This window comes from Colletotrichum graminicola, assembly GCF_000149035.1.
Source record: "Colletotrichum graminicola M1.001 genomic scaffold supercont1.35, whole genome shotgun sequence".
Taxonomy (NCBI): Eukaryota; Fungi; Ascomycota; class Sordariomycetes; order Glomerellales; family Glomerellaceae; genus Colletotrichum; species Colletotrichum graminicola.
In genome coordinates, this window is record NW_007361039.1 from 187,789 (window position 1) to 209,853 (window position 22,065).

Here is a 22,065-nt window from a genome sequence, read left to right on the forward strand (position 1 = left end):
TTAGCGCCAGCCCATGGTGTCTTCCTCATCTGTCTCTCCTCCAAAATGCTCTCTGATCCTCCCGTCTACGTGCTTCCACATGTTTCGGTACCCCGATCAACGCAAAGCCATTCGACAAAACCCTTTACTTATTTATGGCAGCATCGCGGGCGATGAACTTCCCGAGCAGCTGTCCTCGTCAACGTACCCCTTCTCGTTGCCCGAGTCGATGTCGCTCTCGGTCGCCCACCGCCCGGGGCACCCGGGAATGTCGCGCTCGTGCTCGCGGTACACCTTCTCGCGGTCGCCCTCCTCCTTACGCTGGCGGAGATTCATCGTCAGGGACGGCGGCTTGGTCGAGATTGGGCCGCTCTTCTTCTGGTCGCGCGTGTCGACGTCGGGCATGCCCAGCTTCATCATCTTCTCCTCGTGCTCCTCCTCCTCCTTGGCGGCCTCGAACATGGACCGCAGCAGGTCGGCCCTCTCAGGTGTGCGGATGATGGTGTCGAACTCGAAGGGGGCCGGCTTGGCGATCAGAAGCGGGGTGTAGTCGTTCCAGTGGACGGGGACCTTGGTACCATCGGCGTTGCGCTTGTGCTGGATGTTGAAGGCCCAGGCCATGCCGCCCATGGTCAGGAAGAGATCCTGGTCGACGATGGGGACGCCTTGGCAGGTTCTGCGGCCGAACCCAAACTGGCTGAATCCGTCGAGGGCGGGGAAACGGGTGAGAGGCTCCTTGTAGGTCGGGTACTCGGGCAGCAGCCAGCGGCCGGGGTTGAAAGACTCGGGGTCGGGGTACATGGATTCGTCACGGGTGATGCCCCTTGGCAGTCGTTAGCTCGGACCAGTTGGCCGGGAGTGAACTCTATACTTACCACTCAAGAGCGTGAATGGTGGCGCCCGCGGGGATGAAGTAACCGTTGTAGACGTCGTCCTTCTCAAGCGCGTGGGGAATGCCTGCGAACCAATGTCAGCCAGCCGAACCTCAGAGCAAACGCCTCACCACGCCACCGACGGACTCACCAGTAGGGACAGGGGGTCTCCAGCGGATGACCTCCTTGACGACGGCTCTCAACATGGGCAGCTTCTCACGGTCCGCCCACTGCGGGCATTTACCTCCGCAGACCTCGTCGATTTCCTTTTGCAGCTTGGCCTGCCACTCGGGGTAATGCAGCATGGCGAGGAGGAAACTCTGGATGGGGCTGCCGATGGTCAGAGCACCGGCGATGGCCATGAGACCGACGACGTTCTGGGCCTCGTTGAGATCGCCCCATTTGCCCTTCTCGTTGCCAAGGCCCTCGGTGATGAAGGTGCTGATGAAGCTCGGTTGCGCGGTGCCCTTTTCAAGCTGGTCCTTGACGTACTGAACGTTGCTGGTGAACTGCTTCGACTCAATCTCGTGGCGTTCCTTCTCCTTCTTCTTCCACGGCGACAGCGCAGCTGGGACGTGCATGAGAAAGGAGACGACGTTGGGAAGAGCACCGGCGGGCGAGATGGTTTCAAGCAGGCCAAAGGTGGTCTTGCGCAGGATACGGGCGGGGTGGGCAGAGCCCCAGGAGAGACGGCTGACAGTACGGCTGGTGAACTGCTCAATGTACTCGCGATACTCACTGGGCTTCTGGTACAGCAGCCACAAGAAACGATCACGCTCGCGGGTCGGGTAGTCGTGGAGCTCCTGCTTGTCACTCTGGTTCATGAGGTGGTGGCAAAGCTTGCGCTGGCGCTTCCAGGTTTCTATACGGATTGTCAGTCAGCGCCAACAGGAAATCTTTACACGGGTACGCGTACCTGTGCGGCCGAGGAGGGCGAGGTAGTCGCCGCTCGTCCTATTGTCCGGAAGGTTGGGGATCATGGGCCGGTCAGAGTAGATGATATTGCGGCGGCCGAGGAGGTCGTGGGCAACCTGCTCCGAGGAGATCCAGATGTGGACGGAACCGAACATCTCTTGCTGGTAGATGGGACCATACTCCTTGCTCCACTCGTAGAACTTGAGCCAAGCCGCCTCAGCTGGTACATCGTGAACACGTCCGATGAGAGGGAGACCTATAGTACCATGAGCCACATGTCAAGATACAGTTTGTCAACAATGTTAAGATAAGGCCACGTACCCTTGGGCCCTGGGAGAGGCTTCGCCCCCTCAGGAAGCTTGCTCTTGAGCTTGATGGCAGTGTACAACCGCCATGCGCAGAAGACGATGAAGGCGAGAAGAGCCACGCCTATGGCCATGATGAGAGGGCAAGTGGATTGCACAGATATAAAAAGAGGAATCAACCCTCAACGGTGTAAGGAGGGGGGGGGATGAAGAAGCGAAAATTCCAAAGACGTCAAAGGTCGGGGTTGAAGGGGAAAAGAGTAGAGAATAAGTCCTATTGTTGCAGGAGAACAGAAACTAGAAGAACCGGGATGACGGACCTCGAGGGTGTGCCTCTCAGCTGTTATTAAGAAGAGTCAGGGCCGAGTTGAGCCATCCGGTCATGGGCGCCCGAGCGGGCCGATGGGGAACGGCCAAAACGGTCCTTTATTCTTGTTGGCTGGAGACATGACTGATCGCTTTTGGGCATAGGTACTCCGGATTCCCCAAGCGCCAATGCCAAATTCTTCCACATTGCCAACTCACTAGATGGTGGGTGGATGTGCAACAGGCGACGGCAGCGGAGGCAAGCATGTCAGACCGACCACATTATCTTCCGCCAAGTCGTCCCTCCCAAGCCCAATGATTGAACGCCCTGAGGCTTGGTAAGGTCCGGGATGAGAGGATTGGTTATCGTATCCAAACATAGCACACCGTGACATGCGGCGCTTGCAGGTCAGCCTTTCCGGTAGCTCGACGTTTTCCCCGTGGAATCGTTCGTTCCTGGCCTGACATGTCGTGGACATCAAACCTCCTCAGCGATTCACGAGATACCCGATTCGCTTCGAGAGAGACACGCCACCCAGAGGGAGAGGGAGAGTGTGAGTGTGGGCGTGAGCAAAGCTTACACAACGCCTCAGAGTATCACCTCCAGAGCTGACGGAGACCTAGCAAATACCGACGCCCGTCCTTGCGTCTTTAGATCCATGTCATCATGGACGTCAGCAGGGGTGTGCCTTGGCTGTTTAGGGCCCAGGGAGATGGTTAGGATATTGGTTGACTGACTGTAAGATGTCTGCGTGTTGCAGCCGCGGGAGCTCCAAGCACAAGGGGAGGGGGCAAAAGATGAGCCGAGTCGCCATCCCGCCGCTGCGAAGAGTGCTGGCCAGGTGTTCCACGTCGAACCCAGTGAAGGGAAAGGATCATCCTGGTCCCACACATGGTCTCATCGTCTGGGCATCTGAACTCGCGCCCTGACATCAAGGGCTTCAGGTAGAGCTGCTGCTGTTTGGTGGGTGCTGGGCTCGAGGCGTCGAGTTCGGGCTCGTCCGACCTCGGCACTAGGTAGCACGAAGCCACTTTGCCTCACAGAGACACTCGCTATGCAGCTAAAACCTTGAACTCCCCTCGACCCCCCCCCCCCCCCCCCCCCATAGTTTCTTTGCAGAGTATCCGTATATGGTACCGAGAAACTGACATTTCTTCTCTGGGAACATTCTAGGCCAGGAACTCCCGCTAGGGCAGTATTTCTGTTTGCCCGGGGGTTTTCTCATAGCTACAAGAGAAGATGCTAAGGCCGAGTTGCGCGATGATCCATGACGGATGCACCGACAACGCCCATGACCCGCACGCAGCCTGGGCGAAATGTCAGTCTCGCTCGGTCTTGACTCAACTTGCTTGGCCTTGGCTGGGAAAATGTAACACAAAAACGAACGGATATACGGCCGCTACACTGTCTTCTTCTTGGGAGAGTCTGGAGGACTTGTGTGATAAAAGTACGTTGACTTGGTCAGCCAACTCTGGATGTGGTGGTCACTAATGTCGATCAACTGCAAGCCACGGCGCCGCTGCGTCCCCTGTTCAACCGGAGTCCAGCCAAGAAGATAGGCGTCAAATAGAAAGCCAGTCAGAACCATCGAACAGCCATCGCAACTCTAGCGTTTGAGCGTATGCAAGATTCGGTGTTTGCAGGGATTAGGACACCCTAGCGGCACCCGAGCGGGACGATCATTTCGTTGGCGCCCAGGGATGGGACTCCCCCACGTAGGTCGCCGAGTGTAAGACAAAGGCCACCCTCAGCTGCTGGTCCGTCGAGGCCACTTCGAGGGAGCTAAGAGGACGCCACCAGGTACAGCCCATGGTAGGGTAGGCGGTCGCACTATTTGCGGTTACCGGTCAAGAGTCTGCTTTGACAGTCCAAGACGGGCCACGCTTTTCCTTCACCTGCAAAAAGGGGTCAGTTTGCTCCCCCAGACGAAACACACTCGTCGCGACCTTGGACCTGTGCAGTGCAGTGCTGTGCTGTGCTGTGCTGTGCTCCAATGTCATGTATACGATCTGCTTTGCTCAGCTCAGCTCTGCTCTGCTCTGCTCTGCTCTGCTTTGCTCTGCTTTGCTCTGCTTTGCTTTGCTTTGCTTGTCGATAGCAGCCCTACTGGGATTGCTGCTGCCGCCACCATGCACCCTCAGTTGTCATTGTAGTCAAGTCTTGGGCCGTTTTTGAGTCTTGTGTATATGTATGTGTAAATGTGGGTATGGGGTGTCTAGTAAAATATAGATCTTGAATTATTCAGCGCTAGTGAGCTGGTGCATGCGAGTCCTGTGTGTGTCCTGTGTCGTTCATGCCGTCTGTCCGACGACGGTGAACGGGGACTTGGATCACACCGAGACAATCGATGGGCTGCTCTCCTCTGCTCGAGGTCGTCTCTTCGTCATACGATGGCGCATTGGCAAAGGTCGCCACGGCGTCGAGCGCCGCCACATTTATGGCTGACAGCTAGTCGCCGTTGTGCCGCCGGCCTAGGTAGGTCGCGGCATCTCCTTCATCGTCACCGCTCATTCATCCGTATTGGTCACTGGAATGAATGCTGTCGGCGCCGTTGACACTAGGCTCACGAAACCTGGCTCCGGTCTTCCGAGCAAGGAGCCTGTATCGAGCCCGCATTTTTCTTCCTCCACTCCTCGCCTCACATAATGGCCTCCGTCATACAGCTGACAATTTACATCCTATTTGGTTGGTCAGCGCTAGGTTTCACGTGCAAGCCAATACCGAGCAGGCGGTATCAGCAGCAGCAGCAGCAGCAGCAGCAGCAGCATCAGCAGAACTCCAGTGGCTGCAGCACTGAAGCAGATTATTATGCAACTCACCTCTCGACAGGGGACAGTCCCAGCAGACGCATGCCGTTGTAGAGCACGGTCCTGGCAGATGAGTACAACGCCAGGCGGGCCTTCTGGATCTCGGGCTCGCTTCCGACAATGCGCAGGACGTCGTAGCTGCTGCTGACAACGTGCGTGAGGCGGAACAGATACGTTAGCACGGTAGTGGGCTCCAACGTCTTTAGCGTGTTCTGGACAACGTCGGGATACTGGCTGACGACGCGGATGAGCTCGATGGCATGCTTCTCCGTCAACAAGCTGAGGTCGGCCTTGACGACCTCTTCTTCCGGAACGCCGGCCTTGCGGAAGATGGAGCACAAGCGCGCGTGGGCGTACTGGAGGTAAGGGCCGGTGTCACCCTCGAACGAGGTCATGGTGTCCATGTCGAACTTGTAGTTGTTGATCCTGTGCAGGTGATATAACGTGTTAGTGCAACCGGGACAGCGGCACGGGGAAAAGCACCGACAACATTACCTCTTTCCGCTCATGTCCTGGACCATGACACTGCTGATGCCAAGGATGTCGGCGGTAGCCTCCGGGTTCTCGACCTGGGAGTACTTGGTCTCGTTCTTCTTCATCACCTCGTGCATCTTGTCTCCTACGTCGCGCAGGATGTCGTCCAAGAACTTGACGGTGCCCTTTCGCGTGCTCATTCCGAGCACCATGCCGAAGTTGATGTGCTGGCACTTCTTTGCCGTTTCGGGGTAGCCCATCAGCTCGATGATCTTGAAGAGCTGCTTCAGGTGCAGATCCTGCTGGGAGGCGACGACGTAAATCATGTGATCAAAGTTGTACTTCTTCTCGCGGTGCAGGAGCTCGCTGATGTCTCGGGTCAGGTACAGTGCTGTGCCGTCCTTCTTCCGGATGATGGGGCGCTCCAGGCTCTTGCCAGCTTTGCCAGGGATGTGCTTGGAGAAGTCAATGATGACGGCGCCCTCCGACTCCTCCGAGATGTTCATGTCCTGGAGCTTCTTGGCCGCGGCCTCCATGTCTTGCTCGGAAACCTGACTCTCACCCGAGTACTCGTCAAAGTGGATGTTGAGGCGGGCGTACGTCTCCTTGTAGCGGGTGATGCTGAGATCACGGAAGCGCCTCCACTGAGCAACGGCAGCCTCGTCGCCGGCGACCATAGCCTTGAAGTACTTGCGGGCCTGCTCGTCCAGGCTGTTGTCCTTGAGGGCGGCGACGTCCTCGCCAGCCTGCTCCTTGGCCGCGATCTGCTCCTTCTCGTCGCTCATGGCAGCGTTGATCTTGACGTAGACCTCGTACAGGTGGTTGATGGGGTCCGCCTTGAGGGCGTCCTCGCTACCGAAGCGTTCAAAGCCCAGGGCCAGGAGGCCATACTGCTTGCCCCAATCGCCGAGGTAGTTGATGCGGGTGACATCCCAGCCGGCGCCGTCGTAGAGGTTGGCGATGAAGCCGCCGATGATGGTGCTTCGCAGATGACCGGCGTGGAAAGGCTTGGCAATGTTTGGCGAGGAGAACTCGACAATGATCTTCTTCTTACCCTGGGAAGGGTCCTCGGGGTTCTTGAGGCCGTTGTTGGGGTTCTTGCCGAAGGCCTGGCCGCGGTTCCGGACCTGGGGGATGAGGAGCTGGGACAGGGGTCCGGCCTTGAACCAGAACTGGAGGAAGGAGCCGTTCTGGAGGGAGATGGGCTTCTCGATCAAGGGGGACTCGGGGAACTGCGAAGCGGTGCAACGTTAGCCAACTGCTCTGGCGGAGGGCGGAGGGCGGAGGACGGAGAGTGGAGGGGAAAAAGCTCGGCGCGTCTGGTATCCTCGCTCGACGACGGCGGAACGTACCTTTTCGAGCCACTCGGCAGTGAGCTCGGCAGGCTTCTTGCCCTTTATGCGCAGGGCAGGGACGGCCAGAACCATGTCACCCTTATCCAGGCTCTGGGTCCACTGCAGAGCATTGTAGATGATGGTCTTCTCGACTCCCGTAACATCGTGGAGCAGCGAGGTGATGTGGGAGCGGTAGATGTCGATTGGGTTGACGTCGGGGTAGCAGCCGGGGAAGGACTCGAGCTTGCCGATAGACAGCTTCTCCAGCTGAACCGTCAGCTGGTCGGCCATTGTCGCGAGATTGGCGGGGGTGGGGTTGCAGGGAGGATTGACGAGAGACGATAGACTCGGGGACGAGGACGAGAAGAGGCGGGAGGCCGGTCGAAGATGGTGGAAGGTCAAAGGCGAGGCTGAAGAGGCTCCTCGGCGAAGGCTGGTGGTATAAACGTGGGCTGAACGAAGTGAAGACGAAGGAGAGAAGAGGAAGCGCGCGACGCTAGTCATTAAGAAACTTGACTGGGTTTTGCCAGGGGTGGACAGGAGGAGGAGAGGGGGATGGAGGGGCAGAAGGGCTTTGTCGCATAGAGGGGGGGAAAAGATGGAAAAAATAAAAATAAAAATAAAAATAAAAATAAAAATTGCGGCTGGACCCCAAGCACTGAGTCACCAGCCCCATTCGTGGCTGTGGTTGGTCATTCACCGAGGCTGAGGATTCCTCACCGAAATGAGGGGTAACAGTGACATCCCAAGGAGGATTGTGCTTAGGTAAGCATCTCAATGCACACCGAGGAAATGTCCCATTGTAGTCGGTGAGTGAGTCGGTGCACTGCGTCTCTCACCAATATATTAACTACTTGATGGTTCCAATTGTCGTCTATTGTTTCCTGAACACTACATTAGTGTATCATGAGATGGCCGATATATGGGGGTGTGACTCAGGAAATTGTTGACTGACTCATAAGCGCAAACTCGTGCAAGACTCATTGTTTCTATAACTGAACTCGACTCTCAGCCTCCCTGGCTGTGTTATGCGTACGTACGTCTTTAGCTTTTTGGTCTTAGGGATATAACATGCTTAATTGCCAAGTAAACATCTTTATGGGCCTGTATGAACCTGTATTTCCCCGACATATGCTTGCACGAACGTAGAAGGCGTCTCCAGGGTCGTATAGGAGCATACGTGCCTTCCAATTCCCAATACACCATTAATAAAGCTCCCACCACTAACACTTCACCATCAGTAGCACTTCAAATCGTATATCACACAACAAAAGTCATATACTATACTGTAAGGTTTAGCAACATACCGTATAATCTTTTCTGATATGCCATACAACCCATTGTTGTCGTAATATCTTTCTTCCTGCCTTTACTGTGGCTCTCTTACTAGTGGGTTGAATTTTGATACTGTTAAACTGATATATTTGTCTGTCATATCGTTGTAACTGGTACTCTGTTGGGCTGGCCTTTTGCATCTGCACTACTTCATACTCCTATCTTACCGCAGTTACAACACAGTATATTTGTTCTCTCCCCTCACGCCAAACATAATACATAGACACAAACAGACAGACAGCCAGCCATTCCTTACTCGGCTCAAGCATGGACTGTTGCCAACACCACATGTTATGCCTCGATACAAAAAAGAAGTAGGCCATCTGTGTTGATTAACATCGAACTTGATGGGATCTGGCTTTTGCCTCTGGCTCGTTCATACATGTAGACCACGAGGCATAATCAACATCCAACTTGTTCTCCTACATGAATGTTCATGCTCCTGTGCTTGCATTCGGACCTAAGGCTAGACTAACCCCCGAGTACTTTCAAGTATACATAGCCATCTGGTCTAGCTCTGCGCGCCTATAGCCTCTCCGACATTATACGGGCTTGCGGAGCGGTGCATCTATGCCATCTATTGCACTGGATAACTGCTACCCGACTACTTTGGCTACGCCAGAACGTGTATGAACACCTTTGAAGGATCTGGTTTCTCTGTTCGGGACTTTCTTCACGACCTCCCTGGCGATTGCCTCACGGCCTGAGTCCGTAGTAAACTTGGCTATTTCCACGAGCAGCGGATCATCATTCAATCGTCTCATCTCTAAAATATATAAATCCCATGAAAACAAGTGGTATTAACCCTCTCCCTCGTCCCCCCGTCATTATACACGTCTAGAAAGAATACTCCTCCACAAACAGGTGGATGCCCTGCGCCCCCGTCCCCTTGTGCACCGCCCTCTCGTCCGACAGCGCGGCCACGCAGTTCCGGACCGAGCTCGTCAGCGGCCGTCCTCCGCACACCACGACCGACGTCTCGCCGCCCGCCGCCTCTACCGGCTCCCTGATGAGCTCCTCGAGGTCCGGCCGGCAGTAGTACTCCCTCACCATGCCCACCATGGAGCCGCTCCGCGGCCGCTGCGTCAGCTGCACCCCGTCCCCTTTCTCCAGGTCCAGCGCGGCTCGTTTCTCTCGACAACAGTCCCCGCCGACGGAGCCGTCGGACGGGTCCCTGCGGTGCTGCGCCGCCGCGGCGGCGGCCGCCGAAGACTCATAGATACTGAAGTGACTGGGGGATTGGATACGCCTTCAGAACCGGCGATTCGTCAGGCGATTTCAGAAAAGCTTTCCGGAATCAGGTCGGCCTAATCTCGCTCCCCGACGGTAGCAAAAATACTGACTGGATCATATTCGCTCTGAATATGTCAGTCGGGATTCATGACCACCATGTAACGCACGTAGGGGGGTGTGAATATGGAGCGCGAAGCCTACTTTGTGCGTGTAACGTCGAGCCTGGGATTCCATACCTGGGCGGCTTGGATGGGAGGGGGGCATCCGGAATTAGGGATGACACATCTATACTTGAGAGGATCCCCGTACCGACTAGCGGAAGGAGCTTGCTGTGCAACCAATTGCGACCTCTAAAGTGTTCAAGCTTTCCACCCCTAATCGAGCCGGTAGGGTCTCCCGTTTTCAATTCTGCGAGCCTAGTCGCTCGGCTTCGGCAGAAAACGAGGCGAGTCCATAAGGTAATCTCTGTGCTGATTCGTGAGCAAACAGGTGAGCCCAAATATGGAAGCAATCCGTCTCTCAAGAAAAATAGCAGCCGCCGCGTGTAAAACTCAATCTCCTCGCCCTGGCGCGCAAGGAGCACGAACTCGACCCGCGTCGTGCAGCCCCGCCGCCGCCGGCCGCTCTGCACGATGCTCTCGAGGATGGGCAGCGTGAACGACGCCCCCGTCGACGCCGAGATGAGAACCATGGTCTCGTAGATGTCCCACCGCGGCGGCGCCCCGTACGGGCCCATCACGAACCCCGTTAGCGCTTCCCTCTTGCTCCCCCCCGACGACGACGACGACGACTCCAACGCGTTCTGCGCGTACCGGTGCAGCCGCTTCGAGAAACCACCGTGCGACCGGATTACCAGCTGGACGCTGTTGCACACGCACGTGTCCGGCAGCTGGTGCGCGCAGGCGATGGTGTACGGGTGCGCCTCCAGGGGCCCGACCCGGGGCAGCCAGAGGTACAGGTGCTGGCCAGCCTTCCACGAGAAGTGCACGTCTTTGATCGTCAGGACCGTCGTTGACGGGCCCACCGCCTGGACCTGGACCTCGTGCCCCAGGCGCCTCGTGCCCTTGCACGTCGACCGGTCCGGCGCCCGGAGCCGCATGTTCTGCCAGGCGAGGAACGCCCACCGTGCGAGGCGGTCGAGGCAGACGAGGGCGATCGAGAACCAGAGGTACTGCTGCGCGTAGTTGGGGATGTGGACGTACACCAGCCAGAGGAAGAAGGCGGCCGTCAGGACGTGCTGCGCGACGAACAGCTCGTACGCCATGCCGCGGAAGGGCCGCACGCCGACGAGGAACGTCCAGACCAGCAGACCCCACGCCCCGAGGCCGTACTTGATGGACGGCAGAATGCTCAGCTGCTCCTCGACGAAGTCGGCACGCACCCACTCGGTCCAGAAGTGGAAGCCGTGCACCGTCGCCGTGACGAACATTGTGCGGCCGACCCAGCGGTGCAGCCAGTTGAGCCGCTCGTGCGAGATGTCGGCGATGAGGCTGACGGGGCTGACTTTCATGGAGAGCAGGTAGACGAGCGGCATCTGCATGAGCGTCACCCAGGCGTTGCGGAACCCGATGCGCTCCCAGAAGTAGGCGTCTTTGACGACGGCGTCGTTGGCCATCATGTAGATGATGACGGCCCAGTATGCCAGCAGGACGAGCACGTGGCCGAGCGGCGGCGGCGTTGCCCACCGCAGGCCCCGGACGGGGATGTAGAGCTGCGGGTGCCCCGCCTCGCGGACGATGGCCGTCGCCGTCGCCCAAATCTGTGCGATGCGGTTCGAGGGACGGGTCGGGAACTGTACCGACTCTGAGCGGCATCGCCGTAGTCTAGATGTCTAAGTATCACAGCACCAGAGAGGGATGGTTCAAGAAGAAGAACAAGGGGGAGGGTCTCTTCTCACCTTCTGAGGCCTTCGAGGTAGTTAATGCCCCGGATGATGCCGAGGAAGCCCACGACGCCAGCGATGATGTACCAGAACGACTGCGCGAGCTGGATGTTGGTATCCTGGAACAGCGCCGTTCCCATCGGCATGCCGCTCATCCCGCCCATTCCCCCCCCTCCTCCTCCTCCATGATTATGGCTCATTGCCGTGAGATGTAAAGTAGCACCGGGTCGTCGTCGTGCGGCAAATGATTAAGCCGACGGCAATGGTGTGAGAGCCCAACTTGGGTGTGTTTTTCCCCTCGAGATAGTCGACGATATCCAGCGCCGTCGGTTTACGAAAGTCTCCGTGTTTATCAGTCGGCGGCGGCGCGTGTTAGGGTCGAGTGAAAGGCGGAAACAGCAGCGACGGCGAGCGAGACGTCGAGAAAGGGACAACAGCGCCGCGCCAAGGTCATGAGGTTATGACAAATCCGGCGGAATCATCTCACAGACAAAACCCCCCTCTCATCTGCGCATGAACGTGAGTGAAAGGCTGTGAAGGTCGATGTTTGCTCGGCGGCAAGACAGGAGGAGGGGGGGGTGAGCGCCTGTAACCAGTTCCCAACGGCCCGGCGTGCCTGTGTCTAAAGACGGGGGATCCGGTCGGCGATGAGGTGAATTGAGCAAGTTCAGGATAGCCGCAGACTCTCGGCAGCATGAGCAGGATGTCAGATATGAGTAAAGATCAGTCAAGACAAGACACAACTGCTGTTATGGAACGGCTCGACCTTGGCGGATGATGCGCAGGCTGAGAGGGCGGCTGCTGGAGGGGCCGGTCGTTGCCACTGCTATGCTATGCTATGTAATTAGCGCGCCGCGGCCCAGGGCTCATCCGAGAGGCCATGGCAATGACATGGCATGGGATGGCATGGGACGGCATGAGAGGTGGCCCAGGTGGGATGCTTCCCAGAAGGAAACTTGACTTGATGACTCGCTCACCCACGGGGGAGGGTCGGCTCGGTTGGTACGGGTACGGCATGCCTTGTCCACGATCGTGGGGGAGGGGGGGGGGATTGATGTCTCGGCTACATTTCCACTCGAAACCCGGCCGAGCCTAGTCAGGACGGCTTGCTGAATTCTACATGAGCAGGAATATTCGTTGTTTCGATTGCCGGAACGCTACGGGGCACATGGTATTCCGTATCAAACATGACCAGGGCAACTCGTGTTCTCACACTTAGACAATTAGTGTATCTGTCCACACCCTGTCGATAGTTTATTTGTCCCTTCAAATGCTCTTCCCCTTCAAACAGGCGCGCAGAGAAACATCAAGCACCTCCCCCGGAGTCGTTCAGGGTTTTGTCTCCAACTCACCAGACACCGTCATGTTGCCTCAGAAACATGCTCAGAACGGTAGATGGAGCACCCCTGGAGTCTATCCTACATACCGTAGTACGGATACTCTGTACAAGTATGTACTAGGTACTAGACGCAGTCCCAAAGTCCCGGGGTGGAGAGGGAGGGGGAAGGGAATGCGCGCGCAGACGCCACAATTTGCTCAAATCCTCTCAATGACAACCCTCCATCCACGCCGTGATTGGCTCGAGTGCGGCCCAAGGACATGGAATCCCTGTGCAAATCACGGAGCTAATCCGATCAAGGTTTAACCACCATCCCTCTTCACTTTGGACTGCTCCGTCGACGGCAATGTGGCACAATCTCTACGACGACTGCTCGATACGACACCGTTGTCTTGGGAGGAAACATGGCCGGGTGACAACTCGGTCTATTTGTATATCGAGCAGCTCTCGACAGAGCCTCGCCGTTCGGCCCCCGAATAGCCTACAATTCCTATCGTCCTCTATCCCTCTGTATACTGGTCGTCCTCGGGGGTCCATAGCAACATCCCGCCCGTCTCCCCGCATCTTGGGAAGAGGCAAATATACGACCCCGGTTGCCTGCGAAGCTCTGGAGCTAGTCGGGGGGGTCATGCTGCCGTGAGCAAGTTTTCACTTGAAATCCCTCTTAGCCCGGGAGGGGAATAGGTAGTCCAGCAACCGGCCCAGTCACGGCCACCTTCCTTTATAGTTCTTCGTCCCTGTGCCGAGTCCCGAATCTAGAACCGTTCTCTCGTCACGTCCGGGCTCCTCGTTTATGACGATGATACCCTTCCCCCAGGATCCCCCATGACGCCGTCCGACTCGTGTGAGGCCGCCCCCTTAGCCGCTACGACACGTCAAAACAAGTAACCCGTGAAGCAGATAACCTAGTCCCATCGTGTTGCGATGTGAAGAGCTCTCCTTGTGTTCTCAACACAGTTAAGCTTGGCTTGTTCGAGACCGACGGCGCAACCAGGCTTAGCCCTATCATCCCGTTGCTCGGGACAAGTCCCCCCCCTTCCCCTCTCTCTTCCAATTGACCAATTCCTACCCTCGCGTAGCCGTTCATAAACAGCCCGTGTGTCCCGTCAACCTTGTACCGAGCCTTCTGATATCTCATCTCAAAGTCCAATCCGTACCACAAGACCTCTCTCCTACCAAACTCGCCCTCCGCGCCGTCTCCGTGCCGACATACTCTATTCAAACACATTCGTCACCTCCAAGACGAACATATAACCCGAACCGCAAACCAAAATCCAAACCCGCCGCCAAAATGACCCGCGTCCTGCTCCCCCTCCTCGCCCTCGCCTCCGTCGCGACCGCCCACTTCTCCCTCACCCTCCCCCCGCCCCTGAGCGACAGCGACGAGTCGGAGGCCACCGCCCCCTGCGGCGGCTTCTCCATCTCCTCCTCCACCAAGACCACCGACTTCTACGTCGGCGGCGACGCCATCGGCATGAAGAACGGCCACCCCCAGAGCAACTGGCTCTTCCGCGCCACCACCGACCTGACCGCCGCCGGCGGCTGGACCCAGCTCTTCCCCATCGTCATGCAGACCGGCCTCGGCAACTTCTGCGAGCCCCAGATCGTCGTCCCCGGCAACTTCACCGGCAAGAAGGGCATAGTCAGCGTCGTCGCCCACTCGCCCGACGGCCTGCTGTACGTTGTAAGTCATCATCAGACAAGAGAAACCCCTCGCCACACCCCCGACTAACGCCCGCCCAGTGCTCCGCCGTCAACTTCGTCTCAGGCACCGCCCCCACCCGCTCCGACTGCAAGAACGCGACCATCACCGCCAACTTCACCAGCGATCCCTCCCTGACCGCCCTCATGAGCGGCGACGGCGCCTCCGCCGGCGGTGCGTCGTCCTCCGGCACCCCCACCGCCTCCGCTTCCGCCTCCGCTTCCGCCTCCACCTCCCCCAACGCCGCCGCTCCCCGCGTCGCCGTCGGAAACCTCTTCCCCGGCATCGCCGCCGGATTGCTCGCGTCCGTCGCCGCTGCCGTCGGCGGTGCCGCCATGCTCTTCTAATTTGCTTGCCTTTCGTGGCTGGGAGGAACGGGAGGGGGAGGAGGAGAAGAGAAACACACACCTCCCCCCGTCCCTATTTTTGTATTACATTATTTTTTAAAAAGAAACATAATGGCCCTTAGCGGCTTGCAACAAAACGATATGAAGGGTTCATCGGTTGGGCTGACTCTATCAAAGAGAAGCCCGCAGCTGTCATAGAGCACAATACATTGAGAATATCTTTTGGCGTATACGCGAGCTGTTCGCGGCTTGCAGTCTTGGGCTCTCGGATCATGTACATCACCCAACCAAAGATTGTGTACATCTTGAGAAGCCTGTTATTGTCACCGCAAGCCTAAATGCCCCCGATTGAACAAAAAAACAGCCATTGGAGCTGGGTATGATAAGCACACTGTCCTATCTATGTACATGTATACATGGGGGGGGGGTCATGAGCTCTTCGCTCTGTACAAGTTACACGACACAACACTGTTCGCCAGATGCTCTTGTTCGTCTATGAGAATATGTGCACAACTGAAACCTCGTTCATCGGAACACACGCCGGCCGCGTTATCATAAACGACCCCTGACTCTCCAAGGGCTACGCGCGCTCGCGGCACCAGCAGCACCGACGCCAAAGTTGTGAAGCCTCTCCCCAATAAGGTAGGCCTCGTCCCTGATGCGCGCCTTCCAGTTGTTGAACACGCCCACGATGCTCCAGAAAGCCATGGCGGCCAGCGCGCTCAACGCCGCGGCCGGGTACGACAAACGGTATATCGTCTTGAGTTCGTGAGGCGCAGGCCCCGGTGTTCCGAGGACCCCGTGAGAATCCATCCAGCCCACGGCGTAAGGAGGGCCAAAGATCGCGAGCCCCCCGATGAGGAGGCCAGGCACCACGAACGCCCGCGTCAGAACGAGCACGTCGGGTTGCAGCCAACCACGACGCAGCACGGCGCGAACAGCTTGTGCCATGCGGGTGCCCTCGTATAGGCTGGTGATGGCGCGAGCGCCGAGCTTGACGTAAAGCAAGCCCAAGGTCCACGATTGTATGACTCTTGCCGTGTGCTGGTTGGAAACAATGACGCCCTCCTTGAATTGCCCGTTGTAGTTGGTCCCGGCCATGTAGGGTGTCGGCGGATACATGTAGGTGTGCATGGGAATGAGGCAGTACAGCTCCATGAGCGCCGTCAGGATCAGAGGGAAAATGATCAGAAGGATGGTGTACGCATAGGCAAGCCTGGCGACTTGAATGCCCATGAGTGCCACCCCCATCGGGGCGTTGCTCTGCCACGCGGACTGCAGCGTCTTGGTGGCCCAGGCCGTCATCTTTCTGAACATGGAGCGGGCGTGGAAGAGGAAGTAGGCCGCGGAACCTAGGATGTAAATGCCGATGCTGAAAGCGTATATGTCGTTGGTCCGGATGTGCGCAGGGATGAGGACCTTGAACATCTTGCGACCGAAAACGAGAGGCACGATTGTGAAGCTCACGCCTGTAACAGCAGCAAACATCCAGATGAACATGATGAACAGGAAGACCCTGGCTCGAAAGTGCGGTGGGATGTACACCAGCTGATACTGGTCTGTCGAGTAGAGGTCCGTGTCTGGGGAGTCAGGTTTGCCGTCTAGACGAGTGTTGGCCTCGGAAACGGGCATAAAAACGCGTCTTCCTTTGGGAATCTTGACCTGGTCCGACGCAGGCGTTCGCACATATTGGCCGTCTTCGATCAACTGCCCGGTGAGAACAAGGCTAGCTTTTCTTAGACTCAGGTTGATCATTTGATCATTGGGAATTGAGGATGTTGGTTTGGCTGTGCCACCCTCGAAAGTATCTTCCCACGTCTTCGGCACAACTTCGTTCTGCTTATTGACCTCCAGAAACAACCGCCTCCACCACGGCAAGTTCTTGAGGTCCGAGCCCGGGCGCACAGCCAGGATTCCTTCCTCGTCGATGCGACGCTCGCCGAATAGAAACCAGGTCAGGCGAAGTCCTCGAGCGCACTTCCGGAACCACCAGGTGTACATGGCGTGCAGGCCATCGCTGGGTTTGAAGAACTTGACCGCCAGAGGCATTGCGAAGTTGTAGAAGAGCAGGTCGACGGGGAACTCCAGCACAGGCTCGTTGGACGAGTAGTGAATGGGCAGCACGTTGGGAAGGCTGAGAGCCAGACCCCAGACCACGCCACCGAGGCAAACGATGACAAGTGCGCCATACACAAAGGCGGAGAAGAGAATCTTGCGCAGCTGCGTCATGACGTTGCGCTCCAGCACATCGCGGACGGGATGGAACTCTGGGTCATCGGGATCACGGATAAAGTCTGCCAGAGTTAGCGGGCGCATGAATTGGGGGCACGATACGAACAAACTTACACAGAACGCCCTTGCGCATTATCTTCCGGCACATGGAGACGAATAGTGCAAAGTGAAACATGTATCCTGTGCCCACGAACCAGTGCACGAATATTGAGGTTAGCGGAAAGTTGATCGTAAAGGCGACCCGGGATTTGAGGGTGGTTGCTTCGAAGAGGGGGAGAAGAGCGACATCCAAGAGAAGACCGCAGTAGAGAGGGAAGATGAGCATCTCGATACTGATGATGAGAATGACCTTCATGACGCCGCTGGCCTGGTTGAGCAAGTCGATCAACGAAGCTTCCCACTCCTGGCCTGTCGGTCCGGTGGAGAATGGGGAGCCACGTCGTAAGTAGAGCGCGCTGATGGCCGAGAAGGTAAAGTATCCGCAGAGAATCGCCCAGAATCGGTCGTTGCCTGACCAGTACGACAACGCAGGATTCACAGCTACCGAAGGCTCAGGCACACTAAAGCTGATCACCCATGAGCCAGGGTTGAGGACGCTGATGGGAACATCCCGAACGGCGTTCCACGCAAACATGGATGCGCTTGCCGAAAGGGATGCCACGTGCTTGGCATTTGTGATGAGGTCGCGGTCGAAAATGGAGCTCAGAATGTCGCCTACAGCAGCAAGCGAGCCAGACAAGTAGGATTTGAAGTTGAGAAGTGCCTCGTGGCTGATGGCGGAGAAGTTCTGCATCTCGGTGGTTGAGATAATCGGCAATTCGCTGGTGAGACTTTCGAGAACCCGACTAGATGCACTAATAAAGATGTTGAAAGTCTTGGTCATGAGCAAGCCAACCCCATTCCCGGCTGGGAAGCCCATCATTCTTCCTGTGGTGTAAACAAAGGACAGGGCTAAGCTGCCCAGGCCGGCCATGACGCCGACAGCCACATCTTGAACGAACTTGGTCATGCTGAAAAGCATACGAACTAAGCGCATGGGGTTCATCGCTGCCCAGACGCTGATTCGTCCTAGGTTGTACGGTACGAAGACGCAGACAAAGATGGTGACTGAAACGAGCACGACACAGAATATGGCGTTTTGGAAGAGACCCGCGATGGGTCCGCGCATGCCGATCAACTCCATGATGCCCTCGAAGTCCTCGGCATCATCGATCGCTTCAGGGTCAAGGCCGGCGGCGACGGCCGCTTCGACAACCTCTCGATCCTGCTCGACGCCGTCCTGGTCATCGTCCATGTCATCGAACTCATCGTCGTCGCTGTCATGATCATGCTCATGAACAGCCTCGTCGTCGCGCCCGCCAATGTCCAGCTCTCGGATCTCAATATCGCCCCACATAAAGTCGGCGACTCGGTTCATGACTCCTCGCTGAAGAGGCGGACGCTGAGCCATTCGGACGTCTTCGGTTTCTGGCATGTCGTTGTTCTCTTCGACCGCTTCCACAGCGGTACCATCGTCTTGTCGCGGGCCAACGCGGTCTACGGTGTGCGCATCTGAGCCTCGGGGATCGAAAGCACCGTTCTCTTGAGGCTCCGCAACGCCGAATCCGAAATCCAGGTCGGAGCCGTACTCGGGGGAGTTGCTGCGGGGCGGAGTGGGGCGACCAGCAGAAGGACCAGCATCGTAAGCTCGGGGATTGGCGCCCGACGTTTGCACCGGCTCCTCAGTCACGAACTCAGTTGGAGGTAACGTGTTCAGACCGGAGAAAGACCAGCTGTTGTTTGCCAAGGGGTTAATGGTATCGCTCCGTTGCGGGCCGTCAGAGACAGATCTAGGTCGCAGGGGGCTCTGATAGGATGTCGACCTCCACTCGCTTGCACCTTCGCCGCGATCAACGGGTTCTTGCTCGTCTGCTTGCTGTGCGATCTTGCCCTTGCCTTTGCCACTCTCATCGGTGCTATTTTCGCCCGAATGGTAGGTCGGCCAGGAGAATTGCGGTGTTGAGGGGGCAGGCAGCTGAACCGTGAATGGAGTCGGGGCTGGCGAATCTCTGGAGGTCGAGGGTCCATCGGATCTGGAGTCATTCTTCCTCGGCTGGGCCACGCCCGCCTCTCGGTTCTTGTCCATCATGGACTTTGTGATCCTGGCCCAGTAGCCTAGCGGCTCGTCCAAGTCCTCGTCCTCGATAATTTGGAGGATCTTTTCGGGATCACCATTGGCTTGGCGATATATCCGCAGGTACTCGTGCACAGCTGCGACAGGGGCCTGTGTGTCCTTGTCCTTGTCAGTGCGGCCTTCTGGCGGCGTGTTGAAGTCGAATTCCGGTCCAGTGTTGCCGTATGCGTGCGGACCAAGAGTGTCGAGGTGCCTTGGTAGTGAGGGTCCCGCAGCTTCAGCTGTCGCTTCTTGGTCGTTCCAAGGCACATGAGGCCTAGGTTCCAGGCCTCCGGGTCGCTGGCCGGTCATCGATTCGTCGTCATCCTCATCGCTTTCGCTGGGACCTCTTAAGTCCTCGTCATTGAAGTTGTCAAGCATGTCGGCGTCGTCTTCATGCTCGTGATGGCGATGGTGATGATGTTGGTGCTGGTGTTGCGGTTGCACCGGAGGTTGCGGCTGCTGGTTGTCATTGGCGGCGAAGGCAGCCCGCATGTTGATTTCCGGTTGTTGCTGGACAACATAGTCGCGGACCAGGATGACGAGAATGAACGAGATTATGACTAGGATTGTAATGATCTGGCCCTCTAGCACGCCAATAATGGTACGGTTCACCACTGGATATCTAGTCATGTTACGCAACCACGACACGCCGCTCAACAGAGACGGGTGGCGATCCAGAACAGGGTCACCGCCTCCGGCGGACGTTCCAGTCGAGTTGGTGGAGCCCGAGGATGTGATGGAACCGAGTAGCATCCTCAAGAGGGCAGCCGACATGGAATCATTGGTTGTGATGTTGACACCGTGGAATGACCGGCTGAAGGGGAGTTCTTGTCCCTGAATAATGTCCTCCAGCATGCCTCCCAAGTTTGCGGGCGTCGTGGTTGGTTCGAGGAGCGGCGATGCAGGGCAGACGTGGGAATTGGCGACAGAGAAGGCAACCGAGACGCCGCGGCTGACGGTCGCATTCGAACTGTTCCACAGGGCGCCGCTGCCCAGACCCTCGTCGCTGACCCAGAACAAGAAAGCCCAGACGGATCGCATCAGGTAGGGCAACCAACAAAGCCAGACACTGATAACGAGGGCAGCTCGCAGCCACACGAGGAGATTCCGGAAGAGATATTTGGCCATGTGACCGACGAAGACGTGGGCAGGCAACGTCTTGGGCATCTTGGGCGAGTACAGCTTCGTGAAGCGGAATGGTGTCTTGCACAGCTCGCAGTGCTTCTTCTGCGAGTGAGAGAGCCACTCCATCAGGCAGTCTTGATGGACGTATTTGATGCTGCCGCTGCATTTGCACGGGTAGAAGAGGGGCTCGTCGGCGGTTGCCTCTCCTCTGCAAATACGGCACGTGTCTGGATCGAGTGCGCCAGCATCGTTCGCTTGGGATCGTGGCCTCGCAGTATCGTGGAGAGCGGAAGAAGGTTTCGAAAACGAAAAGCGCCGGTGAGGGTGGACGACAGCGTCCGCGGCCATGAGCGGCTCCATCGCGGGGTCGTCCATGATGATGGGTTGGTGGAAGTCGGCGGCGGCGGTAGCAGCGGGGATGTAAGCCCTTTGCAGAAGTGCAGATCTTTTAGGAACTCATGAGTAACCCTAGGCGGTGGACGGTGATGAGATGGGATGGACACAAAAGCGCGTAAGCTCGGAAGCAGGGTTGACGGTGGCGGCGACTCGAAATCGGATTTCGAGGTATGGACACGTGAAGGGGAGGGAGCTCGCAGGGTTTGATGTCGAAGTTGGAGTCAAAGCTAGGTGCGCAGTTGAAGCAGCAGAGACGGGGGTGCGGGGGGGCAGACAGCCTGTTGAACGTGGCAAACTGCTGTACAGGTCGAGAAATGAAGAAGTGAGAAATGGAAGAGTTCAAAGACGAAGGGGTTTGGGTATCATGGGTGAATCGTCAAGGCATGCGAGCAAGCAAGCAGGCAAGCAAGCAAGCAAGCCACTGGAGAACAATCGTGAACCGGGACTTGGATGGGGTTTAATTAATCAAATCGGCCAAAAGATGCCTTGCGCTAGGGTTGTTGAAGGTTCGGGTCCAGTAGGCAGTGTCAGTAGCAGTGGCTGGACTGGCTGGGTCAGTCCCGTTGAGGCCGCAACTGTGGTCCGAGCAGGGGTCCGCGACAGGGTCCGGATAATTGAATCATCCGCTCTGTCTCTGTGGATGGAGTGAGTGCCCGCCTAGATGACTAATGTGCCCACAGCACGTGACCGAGTTCCTCCAGTTTAGCTGTCTGATTACCTAATGAATACACAGTTACCTACAGTGCTATCTGGTACCTTATCTACTACCTAGGTACCTAGGTGTATCTGTGGCCTGTAGGTGATTTTGGGGGAAGGCATGGCCATGACATTAGCTTGGCGCTGGCAGCTGCGTCATTATACGGATATGCCATCGTGCCTCTGGCATGTCGGGGTGCACCTCAACGTTTTTGATGACGGTTTTCACCGGCAGCGTCGTTGAAGATCAAGTCCAACCAACCTGCCACTTGGGTGAATGCGCAGACGTCGGATATTGTTCGATAGGAGGTCCAAGTTGCCCATAAGTTTCTGAGTGTCTGGGCATTCTCAAGGTCATGCCAAAACTGGCGTCTCTGCGGTGCACGAAGCACATGTCAGATCAGATGGCGTTCTCACCGTTAGGAACCCCTCGTATCGAGCAACCGAGATACCTAGGTAGGTGGGTAAGTAGCTACCTAGGTACTGTACTGTACTGCAAGGTCTAGATGCTGTGTAGGTAATCATCTCGGATCATCAAGACAACAAACAGCATCATCATCATCATCATCATCATCATCACCACTGCCCTATTATTATCACGTGGGCCGCCAGTCGGCTGCGCATTCCTCA

General features: G+C 57.0%; 5 protein-coding genes across 5 annotated transcripts; 1 reads left to right on the forward strand and 4 right to left on the reverse strand.

Annotated features, from left to right (window-relative positions):
* Nucleotides 1–132: 132 nt before the first annotated feature.
* On the reverse strand, nt 133–2,205 carry GLRG_07986 (cytochrome P450; the record flags this gene model as incomplete). Its single annotated transcript, XM_008098671.1, has 5 exons — nt 133–802; nt 855–936; nt 1,003–1,713; nt 1,768–2,022; nt 2,088–2,205. The coding sequence occupies 5 exons, from the start codon at nt 2,203–2,205 to the stop codon at nt 133–135; spliced, it is 1,836 nt and encodes a 611-aa protein (XP_008096862.1).
* A 2,988-nt stretch (nt 2,206–5,193) lies between these two features.
* GLRG_07987 (arginyl-tRNA synthetase) lies at nt 5,194–7,284 on the reverse strand (the record flags this gene model as incomplete). The annotated part of the gene is made up of 3 exons (XM_008098672.1): nt 5,194–5,611; nt 5,681–6,891; nt 7,012–7,284. 3 exons carry the CDS (start codon nt 7,282–7,284, stop codon nt 5,194–5,196), a joined length of 1,902 nt encoding a protein of 633 aa, XP_008096863.1.
* A 1,881-nt stretch (nt 7,285–9,165) lies between these two features.
* Nucleotides 9,166–11,643, reverse strand: GLRG_07988 (ferric reductase like transmembrane component; the record flags this gene model as incomplete). Its single annotated transcript, XM_008098673.1, has 4 exons — nt 9,166–9,559; nt 9,672–9,686; nt 10,113–11,384; nt 11,459–11,643. 4 exons carry the CDS (start codon nt 11,641–11,643, stop codon nt 9,166–9,168), a joined length of 1,866 nt encoding a protein of 621 aa, XP_008096864.1.
* Nucleotides 11,644–14,073: 2,430 nt separating this feature from the next.
* On the forward strand, nt 14,074–14,831 carry GLRG_07989 (uncharacterized protein; the record flags this gene model as incomplete). The annotated part of the gene is made up of 2 exons (XM_008098674.1): nt 14,074–14,466; nt 14,526–14,831. The coding sequence occupies 2 exons, from the start codon at nt 14,074–14,076 to the stop codon at nt 14,829–14,831; spliced, it is 699 nt and encodes a 232-aa protein (XP_008096865.1).
* Nucleotides 14,832–15,383: 552 nt separating this feature from the next.
* GLRG_07990 (uncharacterized protein) lies at nt 15,384–20,718 on the reverse strand (the record flags this gene model as incomplete). The annotated part of the gene is made up of 2 exons (XM_008098675.1): nt 15,384–17,125; nt 17,178–20,718. 2 exons carry the CDS (start codon nt 20,716–20,718, stop codon nt 15,384–15,386), a joined length of 5,283 nt encoding a protein of 1,760 aa, XP_008096866.1.
* Nucleotides 20,719–22,065: the final 1,347 nt, after the last annotated feature.